The sequence below is a fragment of the Marmota marmota genome, unplaced genomic scaffold (genome assembly GCF_001458135.2).
Source record: "Marmota marmota marmota unplaced genomic scaffold, marMar, whole genome shotgun sequence".
NCBI lineage: Eukaryota > Metazoa > Chordata > Mammalia > Rodentia > Sciuridae > Marmota > Marmota marmota.
Window position 1 is genome coordinate 7,534,758 of NW_026000119.1, and position 24,570 is coordinate 7,559,327.

The 24,570-nt window shown below is 34.4% G+C and overlaps 1 protein-coding gene across 3 annotated transcripts in view; it reads right to left on the reverse strand.

The window, feature by feature from the left end:
• Positions 1-1,951: 1,951 nt before the first annotated feature.
• Positions 1,952-24,570, reverse strand: part of Mrpl1 (mitochondrial ribosomal protein L1) — an 86,098-nt gene continuing 63,479 nt past the window's right edge. For 2 of the 3 annotated variants that reach the window (XM_015499257.2, XM_048784793.1), the window contains exons 8-10: positions 14,663-14,731; positions 3,496-3,577; positions 1,952-2,144 (exon numbers count right to left, since the gene is read on the reverse strand). In XM_015499257.2, coding sequence (XP_015354743.1) covers positions 2,026-2,144; positions 3,496-3,577; positions 14,663-14,731 — 270 coding nt within the window. In that variant the 3' untranslated portion in view covers positions 1,952-2,025. The remainder of the gene's footprint in view (positions 2,145-3,495; positions 3,578-14,662; positions 14,732-24,570) is intronic. The other variant, XM_015499258.2, reaches the window with a different exon arrangement.

Here is a 24,570-nt window from a genome sequence, read left to right on the forward strand (position 1 = left end):
TAAATGGATTTAATTTATTGTCCTCTAAGAGTAATACTGTGCTTGCTTGCACGCCTGTAATCCCAGCTCTGGAGGCTGAGACAGGATCGGGGATTCAAAGCCAGCCTCAACAACTGCGAGGCACTAAACAACTCAGTGAGACCCTGTCTCTAAGTAAAATAAAAAAAATAGGGCTGAGGATGTAGCTCAGTGATTGAGTGCCCCTGAGTTCAATTCTTGGTCTCCACCCCCCCCCCAAAAAAAACCCAAGAGTAATATAGTAGAATTCTACTATTTTTCCAGAAGCATGCCACTATAAACTTTCAACAAGTTTCTAGTTAAGACAATTTCAACAAATGCTCTAATAGAAGAGTAGGGAATGTTCCTGTCTAAAGAAAGCTTATTTTTATGGTTTATTTTGATTCACAAGGCACCTTTCTAAAGACATGAGACCTTTATCCACATCAGATCTTTTCACCCTGGAACGCCACTTCTAGAAATGAAGAGGAAAATAAATTATATTCTAATGCATGGCAAATAATGGATGGGGGACTCTGAAACCAGCTAAATGCTTACCAACTGGGGGAATGATTCCATGAATCAGAATATCAACAGGATGAAATGTTGCTCAATCACCAAAGTGATACTTTTCATATGAGATTTTAAATAATATAGAGAAATGACTGTAATAGCCCATGAGACTGAAAGCATACACTGCCTGCACCCCCTCCATGCACGCGCGCTCTCTCTCAATTAGAAACAAGGAAGTACTGAAATATTAATGCTGGTTATCCCTGGGTAGTAGTATTATGAATAATTTTTTTTACATTTACCAGTGTTTTAAATTTTTCAATAATGAATATTCTCCATTAATCAGAAGAAAAGCTATAAAAAATATAGCAGAATTCTTGGGTTGGGGGTATAAACTCAGTGGTACAGTCCTTGACTATATGTATCATGCACAAAGCCCTAAATAAATAAAATAACACAGCTCCTACTTTATGATTTAGGATCTTTAAGTAATGATTAATCAAAGCTTTCAGAAGATGGTAACCAGAGCTGGGGATGTAGTTCAGTGGTAGAGTGCTTGCCTAGCATGCACAAGGCCCTGGGTTCAATGCCTAGTACTGACAAAAAATAGAGGGGGGACGGGGGCTAAAAGAAGAAAAAATGCCTTAGAATGAACACTTTCCACATTTTTTTCTTTAAAAAACAGTTAAGTTTGTTAAAGAATATCATGTGAAGTAAGCCAATCCCCCAAAACCAAATGTTTTCTCTGATAAGTGGATGCTAATCCATAATGGTGGGGCAGGGATAGGATGAGTAAAGAAACTCTGAATGGGGCAAAGGTGGGGATGGGTCATGCAGGTAGGAAAGATAGTGAAATGAGACAGACATCATTACCCTAGGTACATGTATGATTGCACAATGGTGTGATGCTACTTTAGGTACAACCAGAGAACTCAATTTGTGTATAATGAATCGAAGAACATTCTGCTGTCATGTATAACTGATTAGAACAAATAAATGAATTAAAATTATGAAAAATGGTTATGTTTGTAATGTAGGTCATGACTTGGCCATTCTCTGCCTTGTGAGAACCAAGGATGTTACCATTCCCTCAGGTGTTTATGGCTCCAAAGGAAAGTTGTTGTAAGCTAGAAACTGCTGTTATATCTACCAATATGTAAATGTGATAAGAGTTTAAAAAGTAGGTTCAGAGAAAATATTTCCTTAATTTTGAAACTGTATAAATTTTCAGTGTTAAAATTTACTTCTAGGGCTGGGGATGTGGCTCAAGCGGTAGCGCGCTCGCCTGGCATGCGTGCGGCCCGGGTTCGATCCTCAGCACCACATACATACAAAGATGTTGTGTCTGCAGAAAACTAAAAAATAAATAAATAAATATTTTAAAAAAAAAAAAAAATTTACTTCTAAGTGCAATGTTCAAGAAATCATAAGACATCAAATGTAGAAATTATGCAGTTTTATAATTTTCTTTGTTGTTTCTTAATCCATTGAAAAGAATTTCACAATTCAACACTTTTAGGCAGCTTCTTGGTTACTTTCCTTAGTTTCTACTTCTTTGGGCAGCAATGGATCAATCTTTAGTAGCAAACCTTCACTTGTTGAGCTACGAAGGAAGGCACGTACCACAAAGGGACCTAAAAACAAAGACAAGAATCAATTTTGATTTTTATTCCATAGATTCCTAAGGTGCGAATACAAATAAACAACAGGAAACCTTATAGGACTCACATCATATTTTCACTTGAAAAGTACTAAGTTGGTGAGTAATATTTTAAATTCTAAGAAAGGAAAGACAGATTCATTTCTAGAGTAGAAGACAAAACTAGCTGTGCTAGAGATTTATCCTTAAAACCACACACTCACTAATAATTTATTTCTTTCTTCCAGAAGATGATCACCTAGAATTTATTTTATTGCAAAGTCAACAGTGAAGGGAGCAGGTGGTGATATTTACATTTGATGAAAATACTCTAAATATTTAAAACAGTCTGCACAGATGCTACCTTTCTGTTACCAAACAGTTGGTAAAATTCTCTAAAAATTAAAAAGCTTTTCACAAGAACAATGTTAAGAGATTTCATTTTAAATGACACAAAATAAAAAATAAAATAACAGCACTACTTCGATTTACTGTCTACCATTCCACTTCTGCTATAGTCTCAGAGGATGCCATACTGAAATCAAAGTTTCTGTGGAAGATAAAAATCCATAAACATACAATGACTAGGTACTATGGCCATAGAACAAATGAAGTGTTTAACTCCCAGAGAACATTAAAAAGAAAACAAAACAGCTTATGATTGTGCTTTAATTATTAATGTAGTTATAACACTAACCCTGACAAATTTCTGTCATGGTTAGCCTATTAGTGAATAGTCAATTAACTAGCCAATTAACTATAATGGATCCTGGCTTAGCTTCAGCTATCCATGAATGAAGTTTGTCTGAGGAAGGAATCTGAAAGAAGCAATGCAATGATAAAGGTGCCAGGCTAGCTGTGTTCTAGTTTCCACATCTTGACCAAGTCAGTGATTCTCTATGAATCACCTATTTATAAGAAGTGACTTTCATAACATGACAAAAATGATCTTTCTTTTCTAAAATAAATAAATAAGAAAGCCATGTACTAATGTCAGAGACAAAGTCAATGATCTAGCTTCAAAATAACATTTCTTAAATGACTTTTGTTCCTATTTAATACCATTATAAGTTTAAGGCAATCTGTTTTCTTTCAAACTTTATTACATTTAATGATAGAAATAACATGGAAATGTGTAAATGTATTTGTATAAGTGATAAAGAAGTCCCTCTCTAAAAACTATGACTCATTAATAAGGTAGTTAGGAATACTTTGAAGAAGTAAATTTTAATTATTTAATTCCTAGAACATGTATTTGCATATTAATCTACTTGTTTTCCTAATATTTTATATTTTTTAAAGTATCACAGTGCTATAGGGAAGTCCACCCTTAGCACACCACTTACCCAAATTCAGAGGTCTATGTTTACACACTTCATTAATAACTGCTTGAAGATTGGTAGCTATCTGGTCACTTGACATATCCAACTGAAAGAAAAATATGTGTATAACATTAATGGTATGAATGTGAGAAGATGACACCATTTGAGTAACTGTATTAGTATTTATTCTGGATTAGTATGATTAGTATTTATTTCAAGTATTCACCTAATGCAATTATCCTCCCCCCGCCCCCTCCCCCACAGTGATGCTGGGGATGCACCTCAGGAACACTCTATTACTGAGCTACATCCCCAGTCCTTTTTATTTTTTTATTTTGAGACAGGGTCTCACTTAATTGCTGAGGCTGGCCTCATATTTGCAATCCTGTTGCCCCAGCCTCCCAAGTCACTGGAATTACAGGGTGCATGGCGCCCAGCTGCAATTAACTATTAAGAAACCCTATTTTGAAAGCAAAAACTTCCATACTTCTTTTGAAAAGCTACATTTTATATGTTATATATAAAGATTTAATTTCCTTATAGAATGTATTATAGCAAAGTGTTTTAAAATTTTTCAATTTGAGGTTCCTTGATTTTCAAGTAATTTCTACAAAGCATATCTTGGATACATATACCATTCCCCATACACACCTCAAGGAATTAGTGTTATTTTCTTAAGGTCATTTGCTGATTTATTTACAAAAAAAAATGTTTAGAAATTAATGCATTCATGAGTTCAAAATATAGCTACTTTACTACATGCATTAAGGAAATACATATAGAGATATTTTTAGGATGCTGAGCTAACATTCTAATTTTTAAAACACTCTAACCAGGCAATACCAATTATCTTGCCATTTAGCAAAACTACAATAATATATAATAAGTCCTATTCATAAAACTCCTAAACCCAACTTATATCCTTGAAAAGCCCATGCTTCAACAGAATTTTATTCAGCCATAAAGAAAAATGAAATTTATGCCCTTTGCAGGAAAATGGATGGAACTAGAGGCCATTATGCTAAGTGAAATAAGTCAAACTCAGAAGGTCAGGTGATATGTTTTCTCTAGAAAGGAAAATCTCAAAAAGAAAAATCTCAAAAGGAGATTAATAAAGGAAAGGGACCAAGGGGTAGGAGGCAAGAGGGAAGGGGGAAGTGGTAGGAAGTATTACTGGGCAAATTATATTATTATATTGTGTGCATGTATGAATATGTAATAACAAATCCCATCAATATGTACAACTATAATGCACCAATAAAAATGTGGAAAAAAGTCCACGTTTATTAATCAAATTCAATGAATGTTATTTGTTTTAAATATACCAGTTAAACTCAATTATAGTACATTCAAATGTTAAGAGGATTTGGGTTGTGTGAAATGAATTATTTTCTAATATTTCATCAAAAACTTATAATAGCATAACGAACAAAAATCATACAGTGAAATAGTTACAGTTTAAACAAGATTTCTATTTTCCCATGATTGTGAAACCATTATGAGAAACGTGCCATGTAAATATAAGGAGAACCCCTCCTGGAAAAAATTATTCTCTTATCATCATTAAACAACATTTATTCAACACACACTTGGAATGACACAGTACCAAACCCTAAATGAAAGTTTAAACATTACTGAAGGAATTCTCACTTCATACTAATCCATAAGTGAGAGTTCTGAGAGGAAAAAATTCAAATCACTAGTTAGTTTATCCTGTAAGTCCACAGACCTTGCAGTCTTTAAATATAATGAAGCAATCATTCACTAGCAGAGAAGACATCTTCCACACTCTACATGAAAGAAAAGAAAAAGCTAAAGGAGTCCTCACCTCCTTTCAGTGTTCTTGATTCTCCACTATACCTCAAAGTGTCATTCTTCCTATTACCAACTAAAGAGACCATCATAGCTTAATAAGTTCCTTTATTTTTTGTTAAGACCTTAGCACCTACCTTAAATTTGGAAATAGACAGAAAAAGCAATTATGTCCAACATATCTTTTTTAACAGCTATGGTCTATACTGTTATACTATATATACTAAACTTCTCAAATTTTTTAAGTATACCTTTTACAGTCTTATATTGCCATTCCCATAGAAAGCCAAAATAACACATGCTATAGAAATACAAAACTATTAATTCTCCTGCAACTTTCATTATTAAGATTCCCTCAGTGACTTTAAGGGTTTTGGGGGGTTCTGGGGGACTGTACTGGGGACTGAACTCAGGCCTCCATAAGCTTTGATTCTGAACTATACCACTGGACCCTTATTTTAAGTTTTAAAAAATATAAAAATGTTTTAAAATATAGTTTACACTTTTCTCCAAATTTTATTAGCACCTCTGATCTTTAGTACTGTGCCCTCTACTGAATTTTAAAATATATTTATAAAGATAATAACTTCACTTCATTTTTGTTTTAAATATTGTGCAAAATTATGGAAAAGTTACATATTTTATTGGTATTACTATTGATTAATTAGCTACTGATGGAAATCAGTAATGATAACTTACATACAAAAATAATATATATCCCTATATCGGTTTCATCAAAATTTACATGGGAGGGGCTGGGGCTAGGGCTCAGTGGCAGAGCACTTGCCTAGCATGTGCAAGACACTGGGTTCATTCCTTAGCACCATATACAAATAAAATAAAGGCATTCTGTCCATCTACAACTACAAAATTTTTTTTTTAATTTACATGGGAAATTTATTTGAACTGACCATAACTCAGGAAAACGACATCTGCAAAATTCTCAGCAATGATAAGCACTAAGCAACTCAATGAGATCCTGTCTCTAAATACAAAATAGGGTTGGGGATGTGACTCAGTGGTCAAGTGCACCTAAGCTCAATCCCCAGTACCCACTCCCCACCCCCATAAATAGTCGTAATACTATTTATGTTTAGCTAAAGTGATCATCCACTGCAGGGCATAATCGTTATTTCTCATTCTGTAGCACAAATTTTTCAAAAGACTGTTTTTTTAGTGAATCCTACATTCTGCTTAACATTCCTTAGAAAAGATTTTTTTACCAAAAATGCAAGGGTTGAGATTCTGGATATAAGTGAACTCTGCCTCTATCTCATTGCTTTTAAACTCATTCTTCTCTTTCCATGCAATTCATAACCTTTACTTTCAAAAAATTTCTTATCATTCTAACTAAAAAATTGGTCATTCTTTGTCCCTTTGAGATGCATATGTTATATTTCATCTCAGGGCAAAATTTAGTCATGAACATGTCCAAAGCAGTAATTTTTAAACTCTTTTAGGTCATCAAACCTTGCTCCAGAAGAATGCACATAAAAAATTTAGCCTATGCTTTTGATCTTTATGAATTCTCTGATTTAAAAGAAAAGTAGAGAGAAAAAGACTTACTAGGAAAGTGTCTTAGTTAAAAGGGATCCCTGGGTCAGACTTTGAGAACCACCAATAAAGAGGTAAGTTTGTTCAACTATTTTGGAAGACTATAAACTACAGTGTAAAAAATAAAAATGATATTTAAATTCTACATAGGATAGAACTTTAAAAAAAAAACAATATAAATGATTTTTAAACAATACATGTTCCTTCTAAAAAGAACAGTTTCTGTCACTATAATATCCTGATAGTCTTTAGATGACTGATCACCTCTAACTGGAAAATGAAGAGACTACTGCTTTCGATAAGTACCTGTTTAACTACCTGACCTCCAAAATCCCGTCCAAATGCAATATTCTAAGTTATATTAAGTGTGGCCTAGCAGATGGTTTCTGCAGAAAGGCCAATACTCAACCTCTGTGACTTCCAACAATCTAAATCAAGAAAGAGAAGAAAATCCATGTTTCCTACAGAACATTAAGTAGTAATAATAATAATTGAGTATTGATAAATAATCATTATAATTACATATGAAATAATTATAATTGATTATACAACTCTACTTATTGGGGTACTTACTCTGGGTCAAACTCTGTTCTACAGAAACTGCTTAGCTACAATTTCATATCTACATAGATATTCTTTCATTTCTTCCAAGAACTCTATGATGTAGCTATTATCATATAGCACTTAAATGTTTCATCTTATCTAAAAGCACATGTATGGTAAGAAGTTGGCCTATCAGCTATGTTCGTGAACTCTTCAGGCAAGCAAACATTGATAAATTTCATTTCCATCACTTGCTAGCTTGTAACCCTGAACACAGCTACAATGTATTCTGATCCTTACAAAAAATGACTATTTGACTGTCTGAAAAACACAAATGAGTTTGTTGGAAGCTAAGGGGAGGAAAAGAAACTATATTAGACACTGGAAGGAGAAGAACATTCAGATGAAAACTATGATTTTTCTTTCTGCCTAATGAATCCTTTACCACTTTCCTAATTTTTAGATGTTAACATCACATAATTCAGCATATTTATTTAGTTCCCACTCTTTGTCAAGCAACAATGCTGTAAAATAGATAAGAAAGAAGGGAAGATTCAATCCCTACCCTCAGGAGCTTACTATCTAGTCACTAAAATATAACACAACAGGTGCTATTCCAAATGAATAAACACTTACAGGGGCACAGAAGAAGAAGTAATTGGCTTTGACCAGGAGGGCTTCACAAAGAATATTTAAGCTGAATTCTAAAAGAGGAAGAATATTGAAGAACAAAGAAAAATTTCCAAGCAGAAAAACCAGTATAAGGTGACATGAGGTAACCATGAGGTAACTCATTGTATTTAGGGACAGCATTATTGAAGACTTCTGGACTTAAGTGCACGCACAAATGCCACTTACATAATACAGGTCATGCAGAATTGGAGAGCAACCACCCTATGTGAGAGAAGCAGTAGCTACTCAGGGCTAATAGACAATTGTGATGAAAGCTATGGGGCTGGTGTCATTATGGCTCCTGATTTTTCAAAAAACAGGTCAAAATTTGGATTTCTATGTGATGTTCAGTTTTTAAATATTCAGGTTTCAATAAAACAAAACAAAATCACTATGTGGGTCCAACAAAATAAGTCTGGGGGGCCAAATACAGCCTGCAAGCTATCAATATGTAACTCTGGTCTTCAGGTTGCACCACTGAAAATAGCAGAAAATACTAAATTTGAACCTGAGAAAGTGACTTAAGACTAGATTAAAAAGGGTTCTAAATGAAAAATCGTAGGATATAAGCTTCTCATCAGCAGTGAAAAGATATTAAATGTTTCCTAGCATGTAAACAGTACATTTAGTCCGTTATTGAAACAATTCTAGAGAAAGGGTGTAAAACAGGAGGGTTTTTTTTGTAGGTCAGAGAGTAAATATTTTAGACTTTGCAGGCCGAATGAGCTCTGTTACAATTATTCAACTCTGCTGTTATAGCACAAAAGAAGCTATAGACAATACATAAATAAATGAGTATAGCTGTGTTCCAACAAAACTTTATTAAAACAAACAAACAACAACAACAACAAAAAAAAAACAGGTGGATAGCTGGATTTGGCCCACAGTCCATCCAGTTTGCATCATCTATAGGGTAGTGAATAAACTAAAGAATGTTGAAGGAAGTGAATGAGCAAAACCATAACTTTTTACTAGGGCAAAAAAGACTTTTGGTTTGTATTGTTTCATTTAAAGGAAAGTTTTGTTGGATGCTGATAGACTTTTAGTTTATTACTATGCATCTATTATGCAGATGAGGCAAAATGTTTCATCAGGCTAAAAATTGCACTGCCATTTAAAAATAACAGTAGAAAAAATGCTTAGCTACAATTTCAACATCTGTTGTAAATTTAATGTGTGCATTTGAAACACGTTTCTTTAGGATTGGTGACAGGCTATAAATCAAAAGCAAAAAAAAAAAAAAGTACATTTAGTGTCCTATATTCTAAAAGAAGATATCAATATTAAGGCCATTAAAAAGGTCCTATTATAATTAACCCCCTTTCCAATTAGAAGCAGCAAACAACAGAGGTGGCAAGAATCCAAAGGGCTCATATGTAGAAACTGGGGGAGGGGGAGAGCACCTGTAAGAAGGGGAGACTGGCTGGTGGAACACGTGCTAAATGAAGAACATTTAACCCATAAGAGATGGGCAGAAAAGTGAAAATAATCATAACAGTGACCACAAATACAGACAGATAAGCAGATGCATTTGCATTGTTCCTCTTATTCTCTTTCCCTTTACTCCAGAGGAATTAGCCTCAAAAAAAGCACCTTAGTCAAGGTACCTTAGAACTGAGCATTCCAAGGTCTCAAGAGTAGAAGAAGGTTGAAAACCAAGTAAGTCCTCCCCACTTTGGGTAACATGAGCCATAAAAGCCTGGCTCCAAACAGAACAAGGGAAGACTTTGGTTGTGAGATTAGTATTTTTGAACTGGATCAGCTGCACTTCCAATTATCAACAATCACTGGAACTATATGAACTAACAGGCCTGTGCCTAACAAAGAAGGGAAATTGTACAAGACACAGTTGGAAGCAGAAAATGGAAAAATCTATTTCATGGTTTACTTCACTAAATTCAGACTTTTCAATAAACATTTATACCCAGAGACAAAATGCTTTTTCTGATAGGAGAGAGATGTGGATTTATAGTCATAGAAGTGATGTTTACAGTAATGAGATATTAGAATGCCCAAAAGGTATAAGGTTGAATAATTATGATTTATCCAAATAGCCCAGTATAAAACAGCTATTAAAATGATACTTTTACAAGAATTCTAATAACATGAGAAAACGTTTAAGATACAGTGTTACAGGAAAAAGAATATATAAAACAATATATAATAGCAATTACATAAACAAAAATTGCATGTACAGAAAAAGAGCAGCAATGAAAAGTACTGCAGCTTCACCATAATTTCAGAAATTCTCAATGATTTTTATATTCTTAATGATACTATTCAGAATTTTCCAAATATTTTATTATGTACATTTATCACTCAATTAAAACATTACTTTCAGTTTAGCATTCAAATTTATAAAACCAGGGCTGAGGGTGTGGCTCAGTGGTAGAACATACTTGTCTAGCATGCACAAAGCCTTAGATTCAATTCTCAGCACTATCAAAAGAAATTTTTAAAGGGAAAGTATAAAATCAAGATACTATAAACTACAGGCATGCTTTATTTCTTCATAAAGAAACAAAGCAGGGTTGGGACTGCAGCTCAGTGGCAGAGCGTTTGCCTCTCACATGTGGGGCACTGGGTTTTGATCCTCAGTAGCACATAAAAAATAAATAAAGACATTATATCCATCTACAACTAAAAAAATTTAAAAACGAAAAAGAAGCAAAGTAATAGGACTTACTCTCCCTGTTGGTACTGGGGAATAGACTCAAACCCCTACCTGACCACCACAACTCACAACAAGCTTTATGTTATTACATGTTTTGATACTCATTTTTTTTTTTTTTTTTTTTGGTACCAAGGATTGAACACAGGGCACTTAACCATTTAGCCACATCCCCAGCCCTTTTAGTTTGTTTAGAGCCTTCTAAATTGCTGAGGCTGGCTTTGAACTTGCAATCCTCCTGCCTCATCTCCCAAATCACTGAGATTAGAGGCATGTGCTACCACACCCAACTGTTTTTATACTTTTCAGATTATACTTTTTCCCTTTTGTTGATTGGAGCATTATAATTATGTATAATAGTAGGACTCATTTTGCCATATTCATACATACAAATAATCTCATTCCCCAGTATACTCCTTACCCTCCCCTCTTCCCTCCCCAGTTCTGCTTGCTCTACTCCAGTGATCTACCTTCTATTATTTTAGTTAGTGTAATAATTATACACACATACACATACACACACACACAATTCATTGTGGTGTATTTATATATGGACATAGCATTATTTGGTAGATTTCATTTCTTAGTACTTCTCAATGCCATTCCTGCTACCTTCCCTCTTGACCCCCTTCTACTCTATTGGTCTTCCTTTAATTTTTGTGAGATCCTTTTCATACTTTTATATCCTCCCTACCTCCACTCTCTACACTCTTTACTTCCTTTGGCTCATGGTTTCAGAAGCTCATGGCCAACTCCAGAGTTCTGGGACCAAGGTGAGGCAGAACATCATGGTGGAAGAGCATGACAGAAGAAAGCAGCTCAAGACATGACAACCAGGAAGCAGAGAGAGAGCTCCACTTACCAGGGACACAATATAAGCCTCAAAGTCTTGGCCCCAATTACCTACTTCTTCCAGCCACACACTACCTGCCTACAGTTGCTGCCCAGTTAATCCATGTCAGTAGATTCATCTGCTAATTAGGTCACAACTCTCATAATCTATTCATTTCATCTTTGAACATCTTTTTTAAAATTTTTTTTGGTTGTTGATAAACCATTTATTTGTTTGTTTGTATGCAGTGCTGAGAATCAACCCCAATGCCTCACTCATGCTAGGCAAGCACTCAACCACTTAGCTACAACCCCAGCCCTGAACATCCTTGCACTGTCTCACATGTGTGCTTTGAGGGACACCATGTATTCAAACCATAACAAATTAGGTTTACTAGTTTATGTATATTAAAACTAGCCTTTGCATCCTTGGGATGAATACAACTTGACTGTGTGTATAATTTTAATATGTCTTTGAATGCAGATTGCTAATATTTTCTTAAGCATTTTTGCATCTAATGTTTGTCATAGATATTGGTTGTAGTTTTCTTCTGATGTGTCTTTATCTGGTTTTGATATCAGGGCAACACTGGCTTCATGGAATGAATTTGGGAGTGTTCCCTTCCTTTCTATTTCATAGAATAATTTGAAGAGAACTGACATTTGTTCTTTAAAGGTCTGGTAGAATTTGGCTAATAATTACTGGTCCTGGGCTTTTCTTTGTTCAAAGGCTTTTTATTACTATTTCAATCTCATTGCTTATTATTGGTTTCTTCAGGCTTTTTCTCTTCTTGGTTCAATTTGAGTAGGTCATATGTGTTAAAAAATTTATCAATATTTCCTATATTCTCCAATTTATTAGATTACAAGTTTTTAAAATGGACCTCTATTTTTCAGCAATGTCTGTGGTAATATCTCCTTTTTCATCTCTAATTTTGATGATTTGTGTCTTTTCTCTCTTTTGGTTAGTTTGGCTAAGAGTTTATCAATCTTGTTGATCTTTTCAAAGAACCAACTCTTGTTGCATCAATCCTTCATATTGCTTTTATTCTCTATTTTACTAATTTGGGCTCTTAATTATTTTCTATCTTCTACTGGTTTTATAATTTTTTTCCCTTCTTTTCTAGGATCTTGAGATATAACATTTAATTGTTTATTTGGGATCTTCTTCCTTTTTTAAAATGTAGATATTTAATGCTATAAACTTTTCTCTTAGAGCCATCTTCATGGTGTGCCAGAAACCCTGGTATATTGTATCACTATTGTTTGATTCTAGGAATTAAAAAATTTTTTTATCTCATTTACTCTGTGATTCATTGTTCATTTAAAAGAATAATGCTAAATTTCCATGTGTTTATATGGTTTCTATTTTTTTCTTGCTGTTGATTTCTAATTTAACTCCATTATGAAATGATAAAATGTACAAGATTCTATCAATTTTTTGTGTGTTTACTAAGACTTGTTTTATGACCCGAAATATGGATTATTTTGGAAAAAGTTCCATGAGTTACTGAGAAGAAAGTGACTTTAGTTGTTGTTGGATGAAATATTCTATAGATGTCTTGTTAAGTACATTTGATTTATAGCATTATTTAGGTCTGAAATGTCTGTTTGGATGACCTGTCTAATGATCAAAGGGGTATGTTAAAAGTACCCAGTATTATTGCACTTCTGGAACTTGATATCAGTAAGAATTTGTTTTATGTAATTACATGCAACAACATTTGGGACATAAAGTTTTTCTATCATATCTTTTTATTGGTTGTTCCCTTTTACCAGTATGTAGTAATTTTCTTGTCTCTTGTGATTAATTGTTGCTTGAAATCTGCTTCATCAGATATCGCAGTAGTTACTCCTGCTTGTTTTTGGACAGCATTTGCACTGAATCTTTTTCCATATTTCTACTTTCAGTTTGTGGATGTCATTTATAAGATGAGTCTCTTGCAAACTGCATATAGTTGGGTCTTGTTTTTTAACCCACTCTGGCAGTTTGTCTTTTTTTTAATATTTATTTTTTAGTTGTAGTTGGACACAATACCTTTATTTCACTTATTTATTTTTATGTGGTGCTGAGGATCCAACCCAGGGTCTCGCACGTGTGAGGTGAGCGCTCTACCGCTGAGCCACAACCCCAGCCCCAGTTTGTCTTTTAATTGGAGAGCTGAACCCGTCTGCATTCAACATTATTATGGGGAAATGTTTATTATTTCCTGCCATTTTGGTTTGTTTCATATGTTTAATCCAGTCTTAGTTTTCATTTATTTAACGGCTCATCATGAGAGACTCATCCAATTGAGAGCTTGGGGTTTGTTTTTGAGTTCCTCAATGTGTAAATACTTTTTGTAGTGCTGGCTTAGTGATCAAGAATTCCTTTAGTTTATCCTTATTGTGGAAAGTTTTTGTATCCTCTTTGTTTCTGAATGATAACTTTGTTGGAAATAGCAATCTTGGTTGGCAATTGTTTCCTTTCAGAGCTTGGATTATCTCATTCCAAGCCTTCCTGGATTTTAAAAGGCTGAGCTAAGAAGTCAGAAATAAATCTTATAGTTTACCTCTAAATGGAACCCAATATTTTTCTCTTGCAGCCTTTTAATATTCTATCCTTATTCTGTTAGGTATTCTGATTATAATGTATCTTGGATACAGGTTTTTTTTTTTTTTTTTGTCTTTGTCTATTTGGGGAATCTATATGTGTCCTGTATGTGGATGTCCATCTGATTCCTAAGGCTTGCGAATTTTTCTGCTATTATTTCACTGAAAAGGTTCTTAATGTGATCAGTCTGTATCTCCATGTCTTCTTCTACTTCAATGACTCTAAGTTTGGTTTTGAAATACTGTCACAGAGTTCTTGTATATTCTCATCATGGTCTTTTTTTTTTTTTTCTTAACTGCATACTGAGTGTTCAAGTTCACATACCCTGTCTTCTAAGACTGAAGTTCCGTTTTCTATGCAATCTAATCCATTAGTTATGCTTTCAAGCAAATTTTTTATTTGATTTACTGTGTCTTTCATTTCTAAGAGTTCTGACACACATACATACGTAAAAGAAAAAGAAAAAAGATTCTTAATGAAAAATAAAGGAATTGTTTCCACTGAGGTGGTCAAACCTGATGACAAGGATAGATGTTCGCTGTCCATGCCATACTGCCCTCTGTTGCCTCTTGGATTATGTGACACTATAGAGACAGCAAGGGCTGGGGGGTTGTGAAACCTGTCCTCTTTGTGTTGCTCACCAAATTGGCTAGTTATAATATCTCTCAGTTTTCCTTCTCACCTGTATACAGTAGGACAGAATGGAAAGTACTAACAATTGGATTTTGTCCAGACAAAGTCAATGCTCTCCCAGGGCAGGGATGATACAGAGTTCTAAATGAGAAGCTCTAGTGGCTGGTATTTAGTTCCCATCATCTTCTGAAATTCTGTCAGGTGGTATCTGCTCCAGAAAGATTAAATTAACACAACTTCTAGCTAGGTAGATGCTGATCTCTGATGAGCATGCAGATCTTAAGGGCCTTCAAAAGAACTCTGCTTGTGGGATTGGGTAATTAACCCTGAATAGTTATTACACACTCCACAGCAGATGAATGTGGTCTTCCAGGATCAGACCCTGAGTGCAAATGTGCCCACCTGTCCAGCTTCTGGACCCTTCCCTAGATGATCCTGTAAACCACTAGACCAAAAGGGAAAGCAAGAAACATTTCTCTCATATCCCTACACTGAATCCCTGGGAGCGCAATCTTCTCAGTGCCTGCCCTTAACTGTACCACACTAGTAGCAATCTGGACCCCATGGCAGGCCCTTGCTGGCACAGCCTGCTGGTATTTTCTATGATCTCCTGTGTTCCCACAACAGAAAGCCCCAGCACTGCCACTTCAAGATGACTACTTACCTCAGCTCTCCACTCAACAGCCAAGAAACACAGAGCCCTTTTCAAACATAAGCTCACTACACTCCACTGACTCAGTTAAGATCAGATTGCTAATGATCAGATTCAAACTAAAAAGCTTTTCCTCAGCAAACGAAACAATCAATGAGTTGAAGAGAGAGTCTCCATTTGGGGAGCAAATTTTGCCACACACATGTCAGATAGAGCACTAATCTCCAGGATATATAAAGAACTCAAAAAACTTAACACCAAAAAACCAAATAATCCAATCAGTAAATGGGCTAAGGAACTGAACAGACACTTCACAGAAGAAGATATACAAGCGATCAACAAATATATTAAAAAAATGTTCAACATCTTTAGTAAATAGAGAAATGCAAATCAAACTAAGATTTCATCTCACCCCAGTCAGAATGGCAGTTACCAAGAATTCAAGCAATAGTAAGTGTTGGAGAAGATTCAGGGAAAAGGTACACTCATACATTACTGCTGGGACTGCAAATTGGTGCAACCACTTTGGAAAGCAGTGTGGAGATTCCTCAGAAAACTTGGAATGGAACCACCATTTGACCCAGCTATCCCACTCCTAGGTCTATACCCAAAGGACTTAAAATCAGCTACATAGCTACACCAATATTTATAGCAGCTGAATTCATAATAGTTAAACTGTGGAAGTAACATAGATGCCCATCAACAGATGAATGGATAAAGAAACTGTGGTATATATACACAATGAATATTACTCAGCATTAAAAGAGAATGAAATTATGTCATTTGCAGGTAAATGGATAGAGTTGGAGAATACCATGCTAAATAAGCAAAGTAAGCCAATCCCAAAAAACTAAAGCCTGAGTGTTTTCTCTGATTAATGGATGCTAATCTAACATGGCAGGGGGAAGAGGCATGGGAAGAATGGAGGAACTTTGGATTGGGCAAAGGGGAGGGTGCAGACGGGTACTGAGGATAGGAAAGATGGTGGAATGAGACAGACATTACCCTAGGTACAAGTATGATTGCACGAATGGTTCGTCTCTATACCATGTACAACCAGAGAACTGAAATGTTGCGCACTACATTTGTGTACGATGAATTGAAATGCATTCTGATATCATCTACAAATAAGTAGAACAAATTTTAAAAAAAAAGAATAAAAACAACAATAAGTGTTGGCAAGGATGTGGGGGGGAAGGTACACTCATACATTACTGGTGGGACTGCAAATTGGTGCAACCAATCTCAAAAGAAGTATGGAGATTCCTTAGAAAACTTGGAATGGAACCACCATTTGACCCAGCTATCCCACTCCTCCATCTATACCCAAAAGACTTAAAATCAGCATACTATAGTAACTCAGCCACATCAATGTTTATAGTAGCTCAATTCACAATAGCTAAACTGTGGAAGCAACCTAGATGCTCTTCAATAGATGAATGGATAAAGAAACTGTGGTGTATATATATACAATGGAACATTACTTAGCATTAAAAGAGAATAAAATTATAGCATTTGCAGGTAAATGGGTGGAGTTGGAGAATATCATGCTAAGCAAAGTAAGCCAATCCCCAAAACCAAAGGCCAAATGTTCTCTCTGATAAGTGGATACTGATCCATAAGGGGAGTGTCAGGGGAAAAATGGAAAATTTTTGATTGTGCAAGGAGGAGGGAGGGGAGAAGAGGGAGGATGGGGGTAGGAAAGATGGTGGAATGTGATAGACATTATTACATTAGATATATGTATGACTGCACATATGGTATAATGCTAATCATGTACAGAGAAATGAAAAGTTGTACTGCAATTGTATACAATGAATCAAAATACATTCTGTCATATATACCTAATTAAAATAAATAAATAAATAGACAAAGCAGAATTCTTAACACTTGGTGACAAACCTGAGAACATCTAGAGAGTTCTCAATGTTTCATGTTTCAAGATGTTGTGGTTGATTTTTCAAACTTTTCAAACTATTTCCATTCTGCTGATACTATAAACTGCTTTATTTATAATTCCTGTTTGTATACTATTTCATAATGTTTTTATATTATCCGTAAAAAAATATATTTAAAATGCTAACAAATGTAAAGGAAAATAAAAATTATCCAAAAGCAAAAAAAAAAAAAAAAATCCAGACTACTACTCTGTTCCACAGACTCTCCTATGCTAAATTTGTTTACTGATTCTCTTTCTGTCTGTGTCACCCTTCCCTTCTGAGGTAAACTGTGTGATTTATATCTCCTCAAATCAGATAGGAAGGTTCTCCTCCCTCAAAGACATATATCTATATCCTCCTCCACAGTTGATGTGACTACAAGGAGATAAGTCTGTGACTAGAGGGCTTCTACTGGAACCATGCCCACTACCAGGTTTCAAGCTATGTTGAGACTAGGCCAGGTGACAATGGAAGGGGACAAAATGTTGTAGGGAACAGATGAGGGAGGGCACCGAAGATAGCAGGGAACAGTTTTATTTGGCTGCAGCCAGGTTCAGAGGGTACAGCTTTTGCAGTAATCAATTAATCCCCTGAGTTCAGGTTGTTTCAGAACTTTATACCCAGTGTGTAAGGGGACGGGCTCAGAAGTTCAGTCTGCAGAAGTTTACATAAAAGCAGCTTTTTCTTTCACTGTTCTGGGCAAGTTAACCCATCAAGGACAACACCTGAGAAGTATTAGTAATAATTAAGTCTGTGCTAAATAGGTTTAAAAAGTTTTATGGCATAGTAAAAGAATAAATAAGATTACAGTTGAATGCTTAAACACCATTAGAAATCAACTTTTACCACTTGAATCAAATGTATGAAATATGATATGTCAAGAGCTTTGTAATGTTTTGAACAATCAATAATAAACAAATAAAAAAATTAAAAACAATAAAAAATAAATGCAAAAAAAAGAAATCAACTTTTAAAAATCTACTAAAAATGTGTTTAATATAAACAATTGATTTTTAATTTTCTTCTCCACTTTCTTTCCTCCCCCTGCCAGCTGTTACCATGGAGCCCAATTGGTAACTTCTCTTATCTTAGAAATGTAGATATATCTGTGAAGCTCCAGCTCAAGGTCAGAGGCCTTGTTAAAGGATTTTTTTTTTTTTAATAATCACATTTTGCATTTGCAAACTCACTTTTACAAACTACTATACTATAGGAAAAGGGGCATCCAGCACCTGGATTGATGATCTCTTCCAGGCCAAGTAAAATAGAGCAACAGGAAAATAGGAAGTTACTACATTGAACTCTTTTGTAGAGACTCTGTTTCGGATAGTACTAAAATCAATTATGGTGAAGATTTCTGGAAAAGCTTAATTAAGATTTTCTGTGGAGGAGGGGGGTGCCACTACAAAACGACAAACTCACTATCAGTTTGGTGGTACTTCAAGGTCTGGGTTTTGCCTCCAATTTAATACTATTTAATTTTCAGAGTCCTCAGTGAATTGTTCTATACATTCTGTCCATGTTTTATAATACCTCCATTTAGTTTAACAAAGGGGTGTACTGTGATTATGCCATCTTACCTGATACAGGAACTTGCCAGACTTATGTGTTATGAATTTATATTTTAGGATTGGCAAACTCTTTCTGTGATGGGTTGGACAATAAATATATTAAGCTTTAAAGGTCCCCAATACGATTCTTTTCTTTTTCTTCTTCTTTTTTTTTTTTTTTTAAGTAAGGCCCTTTAATAGACCTCCCCAAGCTCACAGGCTATAAAAAACAAGACATGGAGCCATTATTTGCTTATATGTTTTTAGAATACAGTGTTTCCTTACAAGTATTTGGAAACTTATTGACACAGACAACTAGTGGTATGAGTGAGTTATCCCTTATGTAACTGAGAAATTAATACATTTAACAAAATCTATAATGGAGGAAGAAGGATCCTTTTAGGTAGAATATTTTTTTCTTTTCACTTTTGCTGCTGGAGATTGAACCAAAGCTCTCACTAATACTGGGAAAGGGCCATACCACTGAGCTACTCCTCCAGACCTTAGAAGCAGTTTTGATAACTGCTTATGATAATGTCGTTTGGAAAATGTTCAACCTTTTGTCTATATTTAATAATTTATAATAGGGCCTTACAAACATTGTAGTGTGTCTACTATACATATTAATGAATGTTATAATTTGTTTAAATATAATACTAATGACACTCTGAATTATCTTTCAGATCCATTAAACTTCATCTAGATTAAAAAAAAAAAAAGAATTCAGTAAAAGCTATCACATTTATCACTAGTTTTTTTTTTTCTTTTTAAAATAAAGCTAATGAAAGAAAGCTATGTTTCCAGTATGTTAACAACTACTTATTAACAAATGTATTGCCAACAAAGGAGCTGGCAACCACTGGAAAACAAATTAGTGACACTTCTTTTACATGTTATGCTATATTTGTATTTTTCATCATTCTTTTGATCAATGATTATCACATTGTTGAGTTATTGCATGGAATAATAAGAAAAGCTGTTTCTCTCCAATGGTATGATTTTCCTTAGGCTATTTTTCATATATGAAAAGGGGGAGAGTCATACTATTAATCCCTCAAACTCTGGGGAAATTACCATTTGATTTTGTGACACTATGGGTAAGAAAAGTGGAAAAGAAAATAACTATTTTTTATTCTAATATTCCTTCTGGTAAGAACACTGGCAAAAATCTATCCAAAGGATATAACCTAAAATACTACAAAGATGAGTCATTGCAAGTAAGTCTCTCTCATGATAAAGCATCAAAGATGGTGCTGGAACATAGTGATTCAGGATAAATAATAATTTCTCCTCTTGGCCCCATATCCCTGGAGATCTAAGATCTATTACCAACCTACTGCCTTTATCTTACATTCTACAGTATGTTTTCCTCTCTTTAATTCCCTTATTTATAACACAGCACACCAAATGTAAGGCAACAAAGTTAATAATTAACTGAAAGGAATAAAGGAAAAGAGGAGGAAGTCACATGAGTTAATGGGCTGCTGCCTTTCTTTAGTTGTTTATATCTAATTGATTTAAATTATACTTCTTGCAAGCTACTATTTCAAATCATGGACTTAGTTGCTTCAAAATAAGCCTTCAAATTCCATGACCTCTACTATCCACATCTTGTTGTTAGAACTCTAATACATTCACTTTTCCTGTTCTAACATGTTCACTAAAACTGAAGGCCCTGATTTCAACACAAGATTATACTATGTTTATATTCTCTTGCCCTGAACTTGTTTATTTGTGTTACAATATACTTCAGCTTTTATCAGCTGCCAGGCAGATAGTATTCTTGCTTCAAAACAACTATTAGGCAAGCAAAACATAGTGATACTCACCTATGAATAGACCACGTCTACAACTTTAAAAAGAAGAAAGGGAAAAACAAAAACCAAAACCCATCAAAGACATTGCTTTAATTTTGAAGAGTTCAAAGCTCCAAATTCATTTGAAACACAGACAAGAAATGCTGGTTAAATCAGGTCTTGGCATGATTTGGTATAAACATACATTTGTGTTGTGCTACCCAATATTTTTTCCTTTTTAGAAAAACAAGTTTAGGTTTCACTTTCCAATAAATTATTGTTTACAAGTCCTCAATATCTGAATATCTGTATGACTGTAAAAGAGCTTTTTTTCCCCAATGTTATGATAACTTAAGGTCAAGGTTAGGCTATTACATAAATGCATTCACAATTTTAATCATATTAGATGATGTTTCTGTAATTCCTATTCCAATTGATTCAAGATTTTATGTTCTAATTACACATTAATAAATTAAAAATAGGGCTGGGGTTGTGGCTCAGTGGTAGAGCGCTCGCTTAGTATGTGTGAGACCCTGGGTTTGATCCTCAGCACCATGTTAAAAATAAATAAATAAAGGTATTGTGTCCAACTACAACTAAAAAAAAAAACTTTAAAAAAATAATTAAAAATAATATGGTAGCATTTAAAAAAATAAAACAGTACAAGTAGAACAATTAGAGAAGATTAAGCTAAGTAAAGTTAGCCAATCCCAAAAAAACAAATGCAAAATGTTTTCTCTGATATAAGGGGGGTGACTCAAAGTGGGGTAGGGAGGGAGAGCATGGGTGGAAATTACTTCTAGATAGGAAATAGGGGTGGGAAGGAAAGGGAAGGGGAAGGGGAATAGCAAGGATAGTGGAAGGAGATGGTCATCATTATATAAAATACATGTATGAAGATGTGAATTTGGTGTCAACATACCTCATATACAGAGATATGATAAATTGTAGTATAAAGGTGTTTTAAGAATTGTAATACAAAAAAAAGGAGAGAGGCTCATGTATAATGGCATAATTTGGTGTGAACATACTCTATATACAGAGTTATGAAAAATTGTGTTGTGAATGGATAATTATGAATGTAATGCACTTCACTATTGTCATGTATATAAGAAATAAATAAAAAAATAATTAACACCAAAAAATAAAAAATAATATTACACTCAGTTATAAGCATCCCTCTCCTCTTTACACATTTATTGTTAAATATTTTCCTTAGTGAACCACTGTATTGAATTGAAATGATTGGGTTCCTTCTACAAATATTAGAATGTCTACTAAAGGAAAAACAGTGTATGGCTTTTCTAGGACAGCTGCAATAAATTACCCCAAACTTGGAAAAATTTTTTAAAAATTTAAAAATAAAAAACTAAAAATAATATGGTAGCATTTAAAAAAATAAAAAGAACAAGTAGAACAAGTGACATTCCTATTTTAAGTCTATTGTTTTTAAACCAAAACTACACTGAGATATCATCCCACTCCAGTTAGAATGGCAGCCATGGGGAATGCAAGCGATAATAAGCGTTAGAGAGGATATGGACAAAAAGAAACATTTGCACTGTTGGCAGGATAGTAAATTAGTATAACCACTATGAAAATCAGTACGGAGGTTCCTCAAAAGATGAGTAATGAAACCAACATATTACCCAGCTATACCACTTCTTAGAATATACCTTAAACAATTAAAGTCATTATACTATAGTGATACATGCATACTATGTTTACAGCAGCACAATCCACAATAGCCAAACTATGGAACCAGACTAGGTATCTGTCAATGTATTCATGGATAAAGAAAATGTGGTATATATACACAAGGGAGTTTTATTCACCCATAAAGAAAAATGAAATTATGTCATTTACAGGAAAATGAATGGAACTTGAGAACATTATGTTAAGTGAAGTAAGCCAAACTTAAAAAATCAAGGGTCCTATGTTTTCCTTTTATATGGGAAAGCTAGAGAGAAAAAAGGGAAAGTGTGGGATGAGGAATATGGTGAAAATGAAAGGAAGATTAGTAGAGTAGAGTAAAGGGACCAGAGGGAGGGAGGAGGAGAGGAAAAAGGGAAATACTGGGGAATGATATTTGCCAAATTGTATTCTCATATTGTGTGTACAAACAAGTGTGTAACAAGGAATCTCACCACTATGTACAACTAAAATGCACCAATAAAAATATGGAAAAAAATTTTAAAGTATGTTTTTTCTTCATAATACTTTATTCTCTGTAATTGACTTAACAATTTTATAGTATAGTAGCAGGAACATGTTCTGTGATGTATGAAAATGAGAAAAGTAAGATTTTACTTGCTCACAAGAGAAATCAATGTTTCATAATAAATTTACTGATGTTGTTAACTGGAATTAGTAATAATTGAAAGTCTGTGCTAAATAGGTTTTAAAAGTTTTATGGCACAGAAAAAAAATAAAATAAATAAATTACAGTTAAATGTTTAAACATCATTAGAAATCAACTTTTAAAAATCTATTTAAAATTTGTTTAATGTAAACAATTGATTTTTAATTAAATGACATTATTAATGCAGGTAGCATCTACCAAGGTTTTTTTTTCCCTCAGTACTAAGGATTGAACTCAGGGACACTTTACTACTGAGCTACTTCCCTAGCACTCTGTATTTGTGAGATAGGGTCTTATTAAATTTTTTTTTTCATGATAATTTTTTGCAAGTTTATTTTTTTTTATTGGTTGTTCAAAACATTACAAAGCTCTTGACATATCATATTTCATACATTTGATTCAAGTGGGTTTTGAACTCCCAATTTTACCCCAAATACAGATTGCAGAATCACGTCGGTTACACATCTACATTTTTACATAATGCCCTATTAGTAACTGTTGTATTCTGCTATCTTTCCTATCATCAACTATCCCCCCTCCCTCCCCTCCCAACTTCTCTCTCTACCCCATCTACTGTAATTCATTTCTCTCCTTGTTTATTTTCCCATTCCCCTCACAACCTCTTATATGTAATTTTGTATAACAATGAGGATCTCCCTCCATTACCATGCAATTTCCCTTTTCTCTCCCTTTCCCTCCCACCTCATGTATCTGTTTAATGTTAATCTTTTCTTCCTGCTCTTCCTCCCTGCTTTGTTCTTAGTTGCTCTCATTATATCAAAGAAGACATTTGGTATTTGTTTTTTAGGGATTGGCTAGCTTCACTAAGCATAATCTGCTCTAGTGCTATCCATTTCCCTGCAAATTCCATGATTTTGTCATTTTTTAGTGCTGTATAATACTCCATTGTGTATAAATGCCACATTTTTTTTATCCATTCATCTATTGAAGGGCATCTGGGTTGGTTCCACAGTCTAGCGATTGTGAATTGTGCTGCTATGAACATTGATGTAGCAGTATCCCTGTAGTACGCTCTTTTAAGGTCTTCAGGGAATAGTCCGAGAAGGGCAATAGCTGGGTCAAATGGTGGTTCCATTCCCAGCTTTCCCAGGAATCTCCATACTGCTTTCCAAATTGGCCGCACCAGTTTGCAGTCCCACCAGCAATGTACAAGAGTACCCTTTTCCCCACATCCTCGCCAGCACTTGTTGTTGTTTGACTTCATAATGGCTGCCAATCTTACTGGAGTGAGATGGTATCATAGGGTGGTTTTGAGTTGCATTTCTCTGACTGCTAGTGATGGTGAGCATTTTTTCATGTACTTGTTGATTGATTGTATGTCCTCCTCTGAGAAGTGTCTGTTCAGGTCTTTGGCCCATTTTTGTTCGTATTGGGATTGATTTTGATTGTTTAATTTTTTGAGTTCTTTGTATACTCTGGATATTAGGGCTCTATCTGAAGTGTGAGGAGTAAAAATTTGTTCCCATGAT